Below are 17,630 nucleotides of genomic sequence, written 5' to 3'. Positions count from 1 at the left end.
GGGGATCAATCATTTCTTTCAATGTTCCTGTCCTGCAGAGATTGCTGTTATGGTGAAGGAAAAAATAATCATCTACAAAGCAGATGAGCAATAGTTAACACGTTTTAGTCAAGTTGTTTAACCCTGTTAATAACAGTTTTCTCTTTTAATAAGTAAAGTGCCTTATCTATTTTAATGCTGAATGTAAAATGTGCACTTTAACAGGTCCAGTTCTCTGAATTTATAATTGATATAAAATTTGAGAACATAGTCTATGTTGATAGCTGATAAGCTAACTTTTTGTGAAATACTGCATTATAAATGCTCGGTAACTGTTCCAGTGATAAGAAGTTCTCAGTTTTGCAATTTTTGTAGCATAAAATTCCAAATAAAAGCAAATGCTTACTGAGAAGTTAACTGCCATCATTTCTGAGTTTTTACTAGACTGACATGCGTATTCCATGAAATACTGAATGTAGATACTAGTGGAAGTGTTTTAGTGAGAATCTGTGGCATTTTGTTGCATAGTTAGCAACTTTGCAGTTTGCTGGAGGACCATTATAACACCTTACTTCATCAAAAACATGACCTTGAAGCAGAGGCGAAAATTTAAGCTGCTTTTTTATTATTTTTCTTGTATTATTTGCAATGGAATGGCCAGCAGCCTGAGAATGGTCTGGCCTGAGCCTGCTGAAAATAGGATTTGAGGTGGATTGATTTTTCCCTGCAGCTCACTTGTATTGGTAAAACCCCAGCACACTGAACTGTAACAAATGAAAATACGCTATTGGAATATGGTAATCCATACTGGATGATTGTGAACTGAACTTTTCCAGATTTAAAGAAGCAAAATGGTCGCAGATAGATGAAAGGGAACTGGCTAATACTGAGGTTAGAGCTTGTTTTATAGTTGGAATGTGGTCAGTATCTGTGCAAACCTGGGCTTTCAAACTTGGAGGAAAACCCATGTTTTTATGAGTGGCGCTTGCCAGGGGGATACTCCTTTTCTTCTGAAGCACGCGGCCAGAATAAAGCAATGTGTGGAGAACTGTCATAATCAGTTCAACTTTCAAAAAGACAATGGACTAGAGACAGCCCAGGTAAGAATTTTATTTTTCCCCCTAGCCTGGATTCAAAGATTTGTCTTGATATTTTTAGTATTTTTTTTCTGAAGCATAACTGCAATTACAAAGCTTGCTGCTATCTTCATACAGATGTATTTCTTGTGCCCACTTGTGCGGGCTCCCCATGTTCTGCTGGATGAAATGCATTAGAGAGATGAAAGAATGAAAAATTTTAAGACTTTAATAAATACACAGTGAAGACCTGACATGAATGTCATCCAGAATCCATTTAAACAACACAGAGAATTGGTAAAATAATGCATTTAAAGGTGGCATCCGTTTATTTTCAAAAAAGCACTTTTTGAATTATTGTATGCAAACATAACTTCCAGTTACTTCAGTCTCATTATTTCTGATATACTTACTACCTTTTTAGAGTCCAAACAAATGAACACTATTTGTGTTGTCTTTGTTAGATCTCATCTGCTGAAAGGGGTAGAAAGAACTGGCCTAGCAGATGAGATACTGGGCTGGGATTAATTCCTGTCTGAAAATGAGCAGGTCACTTAAACTTGCTCTGCAACTCACTCCTCGTTTCCAAAGCTGTGATAAAGTGTTATTATCCCTACCCCACAGATAATGATGAAAAGTTACATAAATACAGGCTTACGTGTTCTGGTGGTAAACAGAGTACCCGGAGTACCTCTAACAACCCATGTGCTGCTGGGCAGGCTTTGTCGGACTTAACCTCTGAATGGGCTTGATTTCCTTTGGGTTTCTGAGGAGACTCCTATGCTATTAATTTAGCCTGCAATTCAGAGCAGTTGTTTATGTACTGCCTTTCCCTTCAAAGCATTTCATACATAAGCCAAGCTTGTCTCTGTGTAGAGGTGCGTGGTGTACAGCCCTCTGCGGAGTGAAAGAGCAGTCATTAGCAATACAGGTATTTTAAATGAGTTGAACACAACATGGAAATCTGAAGGTGGTTTTGCTAAATAGAAACCATCCCACAGATTTGACGTGTTTACATTTAAATTACTGTTCCTCATTCAAATGATAACAGTTTTAGAGCAGTCCGCTCTTACCAAATGAACTACTGATTCAGTAATAATTCGAGAGGGTGCATCATCTTCTTAATCATCATGTCCTCCTGTGCCGTGGGAGGGTTACATAGCAATACAGTCTAACTTTGTTTAGTTTTGAGATTTCATGAACTGATTACCTGTTTTTACCTTTTTATAAAGTAACTTACATGGAAGTTACTCTTCAGAGCCAGCAATGCAGTTTTAGATGCTTAATAAACTGATTTGTTTCCCTATATTTAAATGAAGATCTCAATTTACACTTGGGTTTAAAAATTGGCCTCACGGTATTTAGATAGCATGTATCATCTTATAAAAAGATGGCTTGAGAAAACCCTCTCTTCCAGGAACAGTGTGTTCCCTTCTATTGTCTGATGAAGAAATAATATCCCTAAGAAATAATATTACAACCATGTAACTTTCTGTTTAAAAAAATAGAAAGACATCTGTTCATAACAGCAGCATGTGCCCATTGTGGTTTAATAATATAATTTCATATGGCACAGTATTCCTGCAGGTTTTCCTTCTGTTGAAAAATGGTTTCAAAACTGGTAGTCCAGTAGCAGAAGTCAAATTGTCTTGAGATTGCACATTACTGATATCCAGGAAGCGGTAATTTCTGTCCTTCCTTTGCTTCAAAAAAGGTGTAAGAGAGGGTGATCAAATCAACTTTAGCCATTTTAGGGTCCTCTACAAATTCTGGATCAATGTAGAAGAAGACAGGCATGTCCACTTCCTCTTGAGGATTTAGCCGCTGTTCTTCAAAACAAAAACACTGGAGGATGGAGGAAAAAAACCAAAACAATTAGACAGCAATAGCTATGGTAAACTTTATCTCTGCCAACATGACAGAAAGCTTCCTATTTTAAAATCAACTCCCATTCCCCGAATGTCCCTAAAATCCTGGGAAGGATCAACCATATGAGCAACAAAACAGCAATTCTGTTCCTCTTTTGTTACAGGAGGAAAAAAAGAAAAAAGCTTTTAATGAAGTGTCCAAAGGTGCAAATTGGCCAGGCTGGCTCACATCGTTACCGCCTGCCCTCAATGTCACTGGTACTAAATATATATTTGGGAGCCACTCTAATTTGACTGAAGCTTGTTATGAAGACAGACAGGCTAAGAGTGAACTGTTGCACTGTCATTTGAAAAAAAATCAAGGTATTTTCTTAAAATGTTGGCATACAAAGAATGATATTCAGGATCAAAATGAGAAAATTTATGGATAATGATTCTTATTCATGTAAAGGAAAGTGTAATCTTTGTTCACACTTACTTGTATTTTATTGAAATACTGTCCTGCTTCAAAGGGTATTACATTGTAGGTAGAGATTCCAATTATTGGTTTGTCAGTAGGATTTTTCGCTTTATAAAAAGCCAGTGCAGTCTCTCCTGGTACCACCTGTATAAAGTAATTGCATGGTGATTTTTAATCCACTGGAGTCTTCCACCCCTCAGAGGTTTTTAGACTTTAGCCAGAATTAGTTCATTTTCTCAAGCTCATTACTTCTCTACTTCACAAATATTTTCCTTGTAGGCATTTCATCCTTATTCAAAGCATTAATAATGTTCTATGTATGCATTTTTAACCTTGCCCAGTTTACCACTGACACTTCTATTATTCTCAGCAGTTTAGTGGCATACAGAGCTTTTTTAATATGGAGATTTATATATGATGTACCTTTCATTTTTAAGGTGATTATTCTTTCAGTAGTGGACTCGAAACCAATTAAGGAGCATGACTCCTTTTGCGAGTTTTTATTCAGTAATTTTGAGCAGTAAAGTTAGATTAAAATCTTTGTTTTTTTAAAATACAGAGACAGTCCTACAACCATAGTGGCAAGAAGAGGAGGTACTAGGGATACCCACAGGTACATATATATATATATATATATATAAACATATAAACATACTTTGGTTAGCAATGCTTTTTCGGCAGCTTGATGGGATGGCAGGGGAGCAACTACACCTTAACTGCAATGCAAGAGGCAGCACGAGTTCTGCCCTCTGGTAGAAGGAGACGCCGGCCCTGCCTTCCCAGCCGGCACCGAAATGAGATTCGGCAGTGGCAGTTCAGGGGTGTCACCCGGGCGGAGGGGACACCACACGGGCTGTGTGTTTTCCCAGACAGGCGCATCGATGGCTCCTCACCATCGGGACGCCGGGGACGAAAAGGTACAAGGCAAAACCTGAGTTTTTCCCCTCCCGGTGTAAGGGGTTCGTGTGTGCGGGGGGGGGGGAACGGCGGTCACTCACGTAGATTTCGCTCTGCTGGGGTTTGAAGTTCCACTGGATGCTGGAATGCACGTCCGCGTTGAAGGTGACCCTGATGACGCGGTCCCTCACCGGCTCCATCCTCTCGATCTGCTCCGCGCTGTGCCCCGCGCCCGTCGTCCCGCCCAGCCCCGTCGCCTGGCAGAGAGGGACGGCGGTGAGTGCCCGGCGCCCCTCCGCCCTCCCTCCCTCCTCCCTGGCTCCCGGCTACCTGGCAGTAGAGGCGGTAGAGCGGCACGGCCGCGTAGGACATGCCCACCATGCCCACGGCGGCGGCGGCGATGTAGGCCAACGCCGACCGGTTCCGGCGCCGCCATTCCTCCTCCTGCCTGCGGGTGAAAGGGTTGGAGCTCCGCACCCCGCGGGCTCCCCGCGGGGCCGCCGCCTGCCCGCCCGCAGCCCAGAGGCCGTACCGAGCCTTACCCCCCGGACACCCGCCGGTAGGGCCCGGTCGGGGAAGGGTCCGGCCCAGCGCCAGGGCCCAGAGGGGGCCCGGCCCCCCGTGGAGCCGCAGGCCCCCGCAGCGCGCCCAGCCCCGCCCGCACAGCCCCATGCCGCTGCCGGCGGAGCGCGGCTCTTCTCGCGAGAGGCGGCGGGGTGAGTCCGCCTCCGTGAGGCGGGGAAAGTCTCTCCGTGAGAGAGCGGGCGGCGGGCGCTGCCCGGCCTCCCCCCACGCCCGTTTGTCGGCGTGAGGGGGGCAGCCGAGGAGGCGGTGGGGTTGGGGAGCGGGGCGGGCCGCGCCGCTGAGGGGAGGGAGCGCTGCCGGTGAGGGGTCGCCCAGCCCTCAGAGCGGCGCTGAGGCGCAGGGGGTGCCCGCCAGGCCCCGCCGGTTGTCTCTCCCGCCCTTGGGCGATAGTGTGCGTATCGAGGTAACTGTCGCAGCCCCGGCCTCTCCCGGGGACCTCGCCGGGCTGGTCCGAGCGGTGCCGGGGCGGGCTGGCGCTGGGCGGCCGCCGAAAAGTCCGCCAGAAGTGGGTTAAGGGAGCGGAGCGCGGCGGGAGGCGGCGATTATCCCCGCTAAGTACCTCAGCGGCGCTAATGCCGGGGAGGAGCGCGCCGGCGGCAGCGGGACGGGGGTGGGCGCCAGGACCTTCTTGGCTGGTTCCTCTGGGGCCGTGAGGGCGCCGGGAAAGTGGCCTTTATGCCCGCGTCCCTCATCTTTTAGCGGTGTTCTTCCGTCGGCGGCACAGGGTGCCGAACACCGGTGCGAGGGTGTTCAACAGAGAGGGGGAGACTCCATCCCTTTGTCTCCCTGCAGCGCTCCCTCTCCCGTGGACTGTGGATGCCGGTTACTGTTTTTTCCAGTGGTGCTTTGTTTCACGTTTAGTTTCCTCTTTTTGTGTACCGCTTTGGTTTTGTTCAGGCAGAAATACTGGCGTGCTGCGGAGTGGCTGAGCATCCTTTGCATAAACAGCGATAACTTCAGGACAGGCAGGGTGAGGCAAACCCGCAGATGCCGTCTTTCTTCGCAGGACTGGTCCCATGCGCTGTGACAAACTTTGCCGAAGCAGGGCTTGAGTGTATTGCTTCAGAGCACTGCTCAGCTCTGCTGCTGGCTCCAGTAATGTGAATCACGCAGGGACTTGGGCAGCTCCTGGTACCGCTTCATTTCCCGTTTAAATGCGTTGACTAAGAGAACGATAAAGCCCAGAGTGAAGCAATATTGTGATATTTTCTGTGTATTTAGATGGAGTTATTTTTGATCCTTTAGCGAGAGACCTGAAAACGTTTACCACAGGAAAATCTGTGATATTCCAAAGCAAATTTAATAATTTTTTTTTTTTTCTTTTTTGGTGCAGAAATACAGACCTGTAAGAATTGGTCAGTGTGATTTTGTGGAAGCTGACCCTGCACCTAGGGACCCTACTTCATTTTAGCCTAGCGTTGTAGTGTCACTGGTACCACTAGCACCTGTGGCCACCTTTGCCTGTGCATCGCGCAGAGAGTTCCTTGTCCCCCTTGTACCGTGTCTTAGGAGTAACATCTTTTCCGGTTCACAGCCGTGTGAGGGTTTAGCCGTGCAGCTCGTGAGGTCAGGAGGGTTTGCTGCTCATGCAAACAGACAGTTCTGCGTTAGTGCTTTTGCAGTAATTTTTCAAATGGTTACAGCCATTTAGGATTGTATTTTTTGTTGACCTGTTCTATGTGCTAATAAAAATACAATGTGAGTGACTGGGGGTTTTGCTCTATTAGTGGTACATAACCACATTTTGCCTGTATTTTGGCCTATGTATTACATACTTCATGTGAGATTTCCATAGGCACTGGATACTAAACAGTAAGTTAAAAACGTGAGAAAACAAGACACCCAAAACACTTTATCATGTTCAAAGCAACATTTCTTCCCCAAGTAACCTTTGCTGGAAAAAAATGAGATTGCTTTTGTCTTTAGCAGTTCTATTACTGTATCCTGGAATTGTAATCTCACTTAATTTTTTAGAAGATTTTAATCACAGGGGGTCCTACCTCATAAATCCAGAGGAAATTAGGATGTCAGATTTTTGGTACAATATACAATGAAGTCTGAGTGTTAACTGCTTGCTGTTTTCAGCAATGGATTGTATCTGATTTATCATGAAGTGTCTCTTTTCCCACTTGATTTCAGCCAGTCAGTAATAAGTAAGAATTGTTATCAGTGACTGAAAATAAACGTAGCCCTGTAAATTTCAAAAAGGGGTTTCTCCTTTTTTACAGCAATTATTATCTTGGTTACGAGCCAGTGCTTCATGTGTCAGAATTCTTCATTTTGAACTTTTGTTATAATAGTGCACCTAAGAAGATGTCCAGTACAGATCTCCTAACAAATCCAGATAAAAAGTAAGTACTTTTTTCCCCCTGCACAGGAATACAACAATTGCTGGGTTGTAATATGAAAATTGTTGCTGTTTCATTAGTAGGAGCTTGTTTTGATGAAATCTTAATGAAAAATAACTTTGATATTGAAACAGTTTGAAGCAGCTTCTTACAAAAGCTAATACCAGCACCAGTGAATTTACACATAAAGGGAAGAAATAGCTCTTAATCTTGTCATTAAGTTAATCAGCACTTGGTTTTGACTGGTTCTGTAGAGATAAAACCCCATGTAGGAATTCCTTAATGCTTCTGCAGCTATGAAAATGTAAGGTATACAGCAAATCATTTCCTTGTACGTATAGACTAACTATGGTAGCATAAGACACTGTACAGGCTTTATGTATTATGATGCATTACTTCTTCAGATGAGTATGTCTGTATGCCTTTAGTGTTTTCTGTGTAGTACTTTGGAATCATCTTATTTTTTACCAGTGCCATGCAATATATAATAATTATATTCCTTCTATAAACTGTAATGTTACCCACTTAAAAGTTGGATCAAATTCTAAATGGCAAACTTGGATTCAGTTGTGATTGAAAATCGTAACTCCAGGCCCTTCCCAAACTGCTGAGTAACCGGGCCAACGCTGTCATCAAAACCATAATTAAAAACAGGCACAGACAGCTCTTGCTGACTATCGTGTTTGCTGTGCTTGTGCAATAGAATCCACCAAATAGTATTCAAAAGTATTGTCAAACAATTTAGCATAGATTTTGAATTATGCCACTTCATAAATAACTTGATTTTTAAAAAAAAAAAAAAATCCATAAAACATTAAAAAAATGAACTTGATTCTGAAGAAGCAAACACTCTGCTTGTCCGATGGAAATACAGAGTGTGTAATACAAAGATACATCTTTGAAACAGCTATGGTTTGCTAGATTCGTGTGGAAGGTATATAATATGAGTAGTTACTAGATGACTGTATTCCAAAGGCAATTTTTCACATAAGAGATGAGCATGAAAGGTGCGTATAACTGCACTTCAGCTACATCGTGATGGAAGACTATAATTTTCTGTACTTACTGCTTTTTTTTTTTCTTTTTTTTTTTCTGGGAGACAGTATCAATGCACAATGCTTCAAGAATGTACTTGTTACGTGTTAATTGAGGTTTACCTAAACTTTAAATAATACCTTTCTTCTCTACACAAGGGGTTAGCCTCAAACCATTCATGCTTCTCCAAAATTACAACGTTGCTCAAGCTTTTTTTTTTTTCATGCTTAACAATAGCCATATAATGACATGTGTTTTCTTTTAATCTTTATGACCTAATCAGCAAAATGTATTTTGAATAATTAGTGGGTTTGGATAGAAGATAATTCAATGTTTATTCACACTATATGATGCAGCTTTCTCTTGGCTGTAGTCCTTAGTATCATAATGAATTTTTACGTTTTAGGGTTAATGAACCTGAAAGGCCACAGTTACGTAATTGACAGGATTTTTGTAAAAGACCTTTTTTTGTTTATAACAAAAAGATCTTGTGAATCTTGCTTCTGAAGATTCTGCAAATCTTTTTGTCGTCTGCTGAATTATCCTGTAATCCATCTCAGTTGCTGAAGTATTACAAAACTTCCTTTGGGAGAGGTGAGTCATAATTAATAATGTTGCCAGAATAGAATAGTTTACTAGCCGTTTGAAAAAGAATCTTAGTTTGTTTGCGGCATGAAATAACAAATGATGTCTCTTGAAAATTTAGTCTTACGTGCCGATATTAGGTTTGACGGGGTTTTATGTTGTAACAGTATTCCTAGATCTTTCTGGAAGTAAAAAGTACTTCGTGTTCCCCTGAGTACATTCTCAAGAGGCAGAGAACTTGCAAAAGAACCATTTTTCTATATGAGTCCTTTAGAAACATGAAAAGCAGGGTAGCAGCAGAATTTTAAGGTAAAGAGAAATGGAAGCCATGGGAATGAGTTCAGGAAGCTGAACAATGCACAGTTTGAAGAAGGGATGGAGGAGCAATTGTCTGAACAAGGGATTTATTACTGATAATAACTCTTATTAAAAGAGGTGCGAGCAATAAGAAACTTACTACTATTTTTTATCTGCTCAAATTGTTGGGAAGTTTGTCTTGCTTGGCTTAATAAACATCATTCTTTCATTTTTCAATAATGGAAATGCATAGCCTTGAGTCATACTTTTAATTGGGGTGCGTGGGGTGTGTGTGTTTCTGCTGCAGAAAACACGATACTGGAAACAAGCCATATTGCTCTCAGTGATGTGTTTTGACAAATGTTCCTGATACTGATACCACAAATTGAATTCCACTGGTGTTAAAAACAGTGACAATTCTGTTGAAGAAAAGCTGTTTGTATTTTGTCTTCTGTAAACTTGCTTGAAGCAAATCTAAGTGAAACGATGCTTAAAATATTATTGGCTTTTTTTCCATCGGACTGTAATGCCAGTAACACCAGCAGAGTTAAACTGATTGTGAAAAGACCATGAAGGGCCACATTTTCATCCCTGAAGGGATTTGACCAATCCAAATGATACCAGTGGAGCTCTTCACATTTTGGGAATTGGGAAGGCTGCTTTATGTTCCCACTTCTGTCGCTGACGGGCTCCTTAATGTCTGCTGGGTCGGTTTACCCTTCCGCCCCTCCTGTGCCTGCGGATCACAGGCTCTAAGGGCTGACCCCTGTAGATGTGAACATTATATAGCACCTTGCCTATATGCAAAAAGATCCTCTCCCCAGAATAATTACGTGCTAATGAAACCACAGTCACTACAACTTTAAAAAAAAAAAAAAAAGGTGCACGAGATAAGCATATGCATTTCTCACCCAGCCAAGCTGTCCTGCTGCGCGGCTCCAGACGCTGACAGATGCTGTCTCATCACAGGGTTACTCCCTGCTTTAGAGAGGATTCACCTTTCTACTTAAACAAAGCCATCAGGGAACACAGAATATTTAGTTTTCATTTTAAACTGTAATCTTCTTAAGATCTTTTAGAAAGGGGGGAAGTAATACAAATGCATCTTCTGATGTAAGCCTGGAAGAAAACAGTAGTTAACCAAAGTGGTGTCAGAAGCTCCAAAATTCGGTGCTAACTTTTTGACTGTTGTATACTGGAAGACTAAAAACCAAGTTAATGCATGACACAAGTCAGTACCATGATTGAGGATGCAAAATAATAGCATAATGGCATTTGTTTCATTAATGCTTTCAGTCTGTCTGCTTTGTTGGCTTTCCCTTTTGTGTGTGGATGTACATAATCCAGTCTGCCGGGGAGATTGCTTTAGAAAGGTCATGAGTTATTGCTTTTGACCTTGTTTCGAGGGAGCATGTATAAATTACTGGAAGAACATGCAAAAATAAGTTTATTCTATTTTAATTTTTTCATTTGCCTTCAGCTGCTAGATAAAGATTGCATATTCGCAGTTGTAGTATATGCAAGTAAATTTTCTCTCCTTTCCATTTATGAGTCTTTAAAATTGCTATAAATTGCCATTTCAAACAGAGGAAAAGTAAACATTACCTTGGTAGGTGAATTAGTCCATGTGACGCAGAGGGTTTCAGAGAAGATTAAGTAGGCAGAGACACTTGTCTGGAGCTCTGTCTGTTTAGTTTTTTTTTTAGTTAGTAGCAGAAATCGTCCTGCCTGTAACCTTTACCCGTCAGAATTGGAAACCTCCGGTGTATTTTGGTTGCTTTGTCATTGTCTTTGCTGCTCTGCTGAAGAATGTCCCTGCTCTCACCGGGAGATGAAGACGAACCAGAGCGTTTCGATGGTCTTTCTCTCTTATACTGGTATGCTTAAACGTTAGGTTCTGAAGGCATTTTTCTAGTTGGTAATTGGGAAGAGTACAGTAAAGATAATTTAAAAGCTGTAGACATTTTCAGCTTCTTTTCGTAAGCAGCCAGAGTTTATAATTTAGATTTTTGTTTGTCAAGTAATATCTGTTTTGTGAGTAAAGGGTATTATTCTTCCGTTGATAAATCTAGATAGACATTTTGTTTGTGGACATAAATGACTAATAATTTATCAGGAATAAGATCAGAAGAATATCTGGAGCCGTATGTTCTGGTAAGCCTCAAGAGGATATAAAATATAAAGCTGTTGAGCTTCCTTGTGTGTGCTGGTAAAAAGTAATAGAAAAAAGTATCGAAGATTTCATTTTAATTGCCTTTACTAGAACACCTACACAGAATTACACACGCTTAGTCTATTCACCTTCCAGGACTTCAGTTGAAGTGTTGAGTTTAATATTTTTTAGTGTAACAGTGTGATTTTGTAGTCTTGCTTGTTTATTTTGTCTCTTGCATCACATCTTTTATCCTCTGTGTGCTAAAAGCTTGCTTACAAGCATTTTTGCATGACTTCTGTAAGAATGAGCAGCGACATCTGATTATTCAATTTGCATCTTTTTCTACAACAAATATTGATGGTTTCTGCTACTACTGCCAATCAGTTTAGAAGCCTATTTCCTTATTTATACCGTTGAACATATTTCTAATGTTTTTTGGGAAGCATTCTAATATTTCATAAATATTAAATAACGATAACATGAAATAAATGTTGGACAGGTGCTAAATCCAAGTCTTTTTGTAGTGAAAGTGTTAAAGCCCTGTTTATTTTATCTCTAAGTTAAATGGGAGAAAAACTAACGTGAAAAGCCAGGAAGATGTGCTACTCTAAACAAATTCAGGGCATTTGAAGATCCTTGTCTTTTTATGTGATAAAGTAATTTTAAACCTCATGTATTGGAGGGAATTTGTCTTTAGAACATAAACACAAGTGAATGCCTTGTATAGGTGTCTCTTCAAGGTGTCAGCCCTTTCTAATGGTAGGTGGCAACATCATGTTAACTTCAGCGTTTCAGAGATACCTGGTTCCTCTCTGCTGTGAATTATTAGTTTGTGTTTTCTCTGTATCCTCTTTGTCAGAATACATTTTATGTTAGTTAGGATCTCTCTTTTGAAAGTATTGCCAGTTACTTCTAGAAGTGTAGATCATTTTCTATTGAGTGTTCTGTTACTAGATTTGATAATATTTCATGATCATTTTATATGTTAGTATATAAATAGATTCTGCCATTTCTGGTGAACTCTGAACTTTAGACTTAAAATCTGAGATTTGGTCTTTTAAGACTTCATGAAAGTAAACTTCTGTGCGAGGTTGAAACAACATTTGTTCTTGCTTTTTTATTTTAATAAAAACTGCTATGTGAAAAGTGCTGAGAGCATGGCAGAGCAAGAAACAACTGTAGTAGCAAAAGGCAAGAAAGAAGAAAAGTAGAATAATTGCTTATTTTAAAGATCAGCGTTCCTTCTCTAAGGTTTCAAAGGTGGATACAAAGCAGGACAGACCTGTAAAGAACATGACTAGTGTGTTGTCTTTCAGCTTCAAAACATTATAAATTCATGGGGTAATCGAAGCGACAGTACCAGGCAGTAATGCAGAATACTCTGCTGTCGTAGTATAGAAGCAATTTATCAAAAAAGTTTTGTTAGAGAAATAGCAGACTTAAGGATTTATTCTTCCTTTTAGACTGTGTTTAAGTAAAAGCAGTTGGGTTCACTTTTAGCCTTGCAAAGTGTGCCTTATGCTCTGTCACGTAATAGCAAGGTCATGTGCAGTCGTCTCAGTGGCCAAATACACAGACTCGGTTTCATCATTTCTTTTTATCCTTTGAAACAGATACTGTGAGGAATACTGAAGTGAAAATTGTACAATGGTTGAAGCGTAGGCTTCTGGTTTGTTTCTAAAGATGAACTACTAGGTCTGTTTTTATGGACAGCCTTTCTAAAGCAAAGGCTAATTTTGCAAATACTTGGGAATTCGAGGTTGTGGAATAATTTGTTGCTTTTCAGAGCAAGTGCTTATCCCTTGATTTAAAAACTCATCAAGTTTTCTTATACAAAACCAAAAGAACTAGAGATATTCTTTAGAAGCTGGATCTCCTACCTGGTGCTAGAATTCGGGAACATTTGGACCTTCTGGATTTCTCTCTTCCCTCTGGCACAACACCTTTTAATGACATGTATGCTGGCTTTTGCAGAAATATCCAGTTTCAGGCATGAAGTTCATGCTGTGTCCTGGATTTGGTTGCATGGGAGGATTTGGGTCACTATGTCCTCCACTTTGATCTTCTTTCCCCCCCTGCTAATGAATTCTAGTTGTTCCATTTCACTTTAACATCATGCTCTAGAAAATGCAACTCACTGTCAAATATAGAACAATGTGTAAGTCATAGCAGAAGAACCCAAGTGGTGCTTCTTTTTTTTTTTTCTAGAAGAGATCAGGTGAGTCTTCTCCAAAAATGGTACAGTGAGAGGACGAAGGAGCTATGATACAACTTAGATTTTTTAATAATAAATTGTCAAAATAAAAAATGGTAAAGGATAATTGGATTTATGGGAATTCTTAACTCTTTGCATTTTCAGAGTAGTATTCTGGTCATGTTTTCCAATTGAACTGTAAATTTAGGTTTCAAAACTCTAATTTTACTTTGTATTCTTCCTTAATTCTTTAGCATTATCAGCTGCCTCCAAAATACTCACCTGTCTTTAGACAATTTCAAGTGCCATCCTGGTTATCTTGTCTTAGGCTGGGAGGGTACACAAGAAAAGCCTGTAATAGAGTTTGGAAAGAAGCCGTTTTTAAAACAGAGAAAGAAAACAGTATTGAGTGAAGAAATGAGAGACTGTAGGGAAAAGATTATGTTCCTAAATAACTGCAAAGTTATGTGTTAGATATCCTAGAAAATATTTTTGTATACACTTAGCTGTGGGTTTGTTTTAATGTTCATTACCTGATCTAAGACATGATGATGTATTTTTCTTGCCTAAATACTAACCTGGACCAGGTAGTGCAATTTTGTTTCTATTTAATTCTACTAATACTTTCTTTTACGTTACCATCTTATATTTGTTATGAGTTTGATTTTTCACTGTGGGGAAGGATGGCACAGAGGTTATCAAACAATATAAAGTTGTCAGTTGTAGAAAACTGGGCTTGGTTTGTATTAGAGTTAAAAAACATGGTCACTGTAACAACTTCTATATTAACATAGCTCTACATATATTGCTAAAATTAGGGATTTAATGACTTTTATTTTATTCCTTAGGACTATTATGGGCCCTCATGGAATCAATCGAGCTGTTCACCGCCTTTCTTTTTCTGATTGTCAAAATGGATTAGGTAATTAGATTGCACATTCTGTTGATTTGGAGTAAACCAAATCTAAAAGCACCTGGTGAGCTTTTCCAGTTCGCATGTGTCATCAGTAGAAGTGTAATTTATCTGACTTCTATGGATTTGACTGTAAATCCATTTAGCACAGTGGGTGGAATAACCAATTTCTTGCTTGTTTCTTTTGTTTGTTCTGCAGGAGTCAAAATTATTGGAGGTTATCGGGCACAAACAGCAGAAGATTATGGGATTTTCATAAAGAGAATCCTACCCGGAGGGGTTGCTGCTGTAGATAGTATGTAATTTTAAATTTTTTCTTACAAACATGCTGCATATAAAAATCTGTCTAAAGAAGTCTTCTCTGCTTTACTTGCTGGATAAGGTTATTTAAAATAGCATGGTTTAGTCAGGATCCATGATGCTGTGGCTTACCTTAAGATAGAGAAATGAAGCTTGGACCCTTCATGGGAAAAGTTTTTAATGCTCCCAGTTCTTGAAAATGTGTTCATATCTGGATAAGGCTGGTGTGACAGCAAGTGGCAATCTTCAGCACTGCTACGTAAGTGTTCAGATGCTGAACCTCTTTAAATTCCTAGAGGATAAGTGTTTCCTTTACAGAACCAGTATTTTTAATGAGTTCTGATAATTTTTTTTTATTTTTTTTTTTTAATTGGTGGTTTAGATGGTCAGTGTGGAAAGAACAAATTATACTAGGTAGAATGCAATAATAAGGTGACAGAATATACTTCTGTCCTAGGTTTGTATATGGGATTTTTTGAGATTCCATCTGGTCTTGTGCAGAACGATCACTTGAAATCTACTTTAAAAGTGATAGTTCCTAAACTTGATATTTGCAGAAGGTTAAAAGTAGCATTGGTTCTATAAGATCTTTTTGATGTCTTTGTTAATATATAAAACATTAATGTATTTATACGTCATAACTTACGTGTATGTTAAGAGCAAAATTCAGCTAGAAGTTAATTCCACAACTGTGAAATGTAAATTCCAGTCCCACGAATACTTGTGCTACGTGTAAATAATACAAACAGCTAAATAATGGTTAATAAGACTAATTGATAGCTGTTAGTCTTATGACAATAGCCTAGCTTAATTAGAATCAGAACCTAATCTGTTAAAAATCATAATGTTGTTTATTGCATTAGGTCACATAAAATCAAAAGAAAAAGGCCTTTTTTTTTGACTGTGACATAAAATGTTCACCATTTTCCTGTTGATTCATACATTACTGTTCATTTTATTACCAGGCCGTTTGCTTACTGGTGATCTAATTTTGGATGTCAATGGAGAAAACTTAATTGGAGTAACCAATGAAAGGTATGTTTGTACTGATTACTAAATGCTTGCTGGAGCTTGGAATATTTTATGGGGATTTTTTGCACATTATGAACCACTGATTAAAAGAGCACAACGCCACTGAAGTCCTTGGAGTTCAGCTGGCAATTAGTTTATCCTATAAATCTAATTCAGCAAAATCATCGTGGAAAAATGACAGGACTTTATATGCTTCTTTAATGACAGAATAAGCTAGTTTATTAATCATGTAGATTATAGCATGTATGTGAAAATAGCAATAAAACATATTAAGCTGTTAAAATATTTTTATATCTGTCTGTTGATTCAGTACTGGTGAATGTAAATGAGGCAGCCAACAGGTATCATTGCAATGGGACAACGAAGAAGAAATTGTTTAGAAACGTCTGTAGAACATGTTGGATGGTTTCTGTAGCTGGATCACCCGAAGTCAATGCAGCTTAGTTCTGGAGGTGTAGATTTAAAATGCAAAGAAAAATTGCGGTATATATTGCTGAGGAAAATCCTGAGCAATGAAGCATGCCTGAGCGGCAGTTTGTAGGCTGTTAATCAAACAAAAGGGAAGGGAAAGAGAGGGCAGTCCCAATTTATTCCTGTCACCGGGCACAGAGTCACCACAGTCTGCCTTTCGCTCAGTTCTCCAGTGCTTAATTTGGGTTGTGCTGCTGGCAAACTTTTTTCTCTGTATCTGGCAGTCAAAATTTTTAAGTACATTAAGAATTTGCTCATTTTCCTGCTCTTTTAGCATTATGCACCGTGTACTTCTTGACAGCACCCTGGTATATTTATTTGGCTGTTTTTCCCTCCATCTAGGGCTGTTGACATCTTGCGAACAGCATCAGCATCTAATCACATGTCTCTGCTAGTTGCCAGAGATGAAGAAGCAAAGTAAGAGAAAAATAACACATTGTTTTAACCTCAGAAGTAATAAAAAGCCAACACTCTAGCTAAGGTTGGGTGAGCAGGCTTACATCTATTTTTCTTTCAGATTAGTTTTAATCACAGAATTGCACCACATGATATACATTTTTCTCTGTAGTATTTGATCCCAAATTCATTCTGAGACTATTTGCCTCAATTGAAGTAGCAAGCTCAGGCCAGTTTCAGCTTAATGAAGAGGACTGAAATGTTATGTTAGCAGCTAATATGACTAAAAACTATTTGCTGTGATAATTTTCTTAATTCTCCTCACATTTTAAACTAATAAAAAATGAGGAATATTTTAGATCAACAGTACCACAGGACTGTATGATTTAAACTGGTCTTGCCTTCTGAAAAAAAGGCAGATTTAGTTATTGTTTCCCCTCAGAAGTTCGCTTTTCAATCTTTAATGAGCTTTGAATTAGTTTGGATAAGTAGGTTAAACTGTTCACTGCAGCAGGTAGTCCAAAAACATCTGTTATAAGGACTTTTATGTTAAATACTTCATTAACCTTGCTGTTTGAAGTTAAGCATATAAACCAATATTGGCAGAGAATCATCGGAAATCCTAGGATCCAGGTCTGTATCCCCTTTTGACTTAAATCTCTGGAGGAAATGGCTTTTATGTAACTATATTTGATAATCTTTGCAAGGGTATCTGCTGTTATTTGCCTTTCCTGGGATGTTCCACTTACAGAGTAATCTCTCTGTAAAGGAATTTTCTCTAAATTCTTTAGCCTTTTTTCCGATTTAAGCTTCCTTCTTCTGCTCCTTTATTTTTTCTATTTGACAGACATTTAAATCACCCTGTAGCCTCTGATCTCTCCTTTTTTCAGACTGCCTAGCTATATGTGAGGTCCAGTCTTAATCTGCTTTTATCTAAAGCATACTGACCTAGTTCCTCTAACCTTCTTGAATAATTAAAGTCCATCAGTCCTTTTACTGTTCTGGTGATATGCCCAAAGGCCTGTGCAGAATTTGGCAC

General features: G+C 39.5%; 2 protein-coding genes across 2 annotated transcripts in view; one reads left to right on the top strand and one right to left on the bottom strand.

Annotated features, from left to right (window-relative positions):
- Positions 1-1,073: 1,073 nt before the first annotated feature.
- COX11 (cytochrome c oxidase copper chaperone COX11) lies at positions 1,074-4,952 on the bottom strand. The gene is made up of 4 exons (XM_074159999.1): positions 4,611-4,952; positions 4,382-4,537; positions 3,402-3,527; positions 1,074-2,900 (listed from the first exon to the last, which is right to left on the bottom strand). The coding sequence occupies exons 1-4, from the start codon at positions 4,950-4,952 to the stop codon at positions 2,718-2,720; spliced, it is 807 nt and encodes a 268-aa protein (XP_074016100.1). The 3' UTR covers positions 1,074-2,717.
- Positions 4,953-5,385: 433 nt separating this feature from the next.
- STXBP4 (syntaxin binding protein 4) overlaps positions 5,386-17,630 on the top strand; it is a 73,727-nt gene continuing 61,482 nt past the window's right edge. Inside the window, exons 1-5 of the mRNA XM_074160104.1 lie at positions 5,386-7,216; positions 14,328-14,401; positions 14,592-14,687; positions 15,658-15,727; positions 16,538-16,612. Coding sequence (XP_074016205.1) covers positions 7,179-7,216; positions 14,328-14,401; positions 14,592-14,687; positions 15,658-15,727; positions 16,538-16,612 — 353 coding nt within the window. The 5' untranslated portion in view covers positions 5,386-7,178. The remainder of the gene's footprint in view (positions 7,217-14,327; positions 14,402-14,591; positions 14,688-15,657; positions 15,728-16,537; positions 16,613-17,630) is intronic.

The sequence above is a fragment of the Numenius arquata genome, chromosome 17 (assembly GCF_964106895.1).
Source record: "Numenius arquata chromosome 17, bNumArq3.hap1.1, whole genome shotgun sequence".
Lineage (NCBI taxonomy): Eukaryota > Metazoa > Chordata > Aves > Charadriiformes > Scolopacidae > Numenius > Numenius arquata.
Note: the sequence above shows the minus strand (reverse complement) of the source record. Positions and strands in the feature narration are given on the sequence as shown.

What these genes read in the sequence shown, in the direction of transcription:
- COX11 (XM_074159999.1), bottom strand. Translation starts at nt 4,952, where the DNA reads ATGGGGCTGTGCGGGCGGGGCTGGGCGCGCTGCGGGGGCCTGCGGCTC. An exon ending in TCTACCGCCTCTACTGCCAG is followed by an intron (nt 4,538 to 4,610) that starts GTAGCCGGGAGC and finishes CCTCTCTGCCAG; the next exon opens with GCGACGGGGCTGGGCGGGAC. An exon ending in CCCAGCAGAGCGAAATCTAC is followed by an intron (nt 3,528 to 4,381) that starts GTGAGTGACCGC and finishes TACTTTATACAG; the next exon opens with GTGGTACCAGGAGAGACTGC.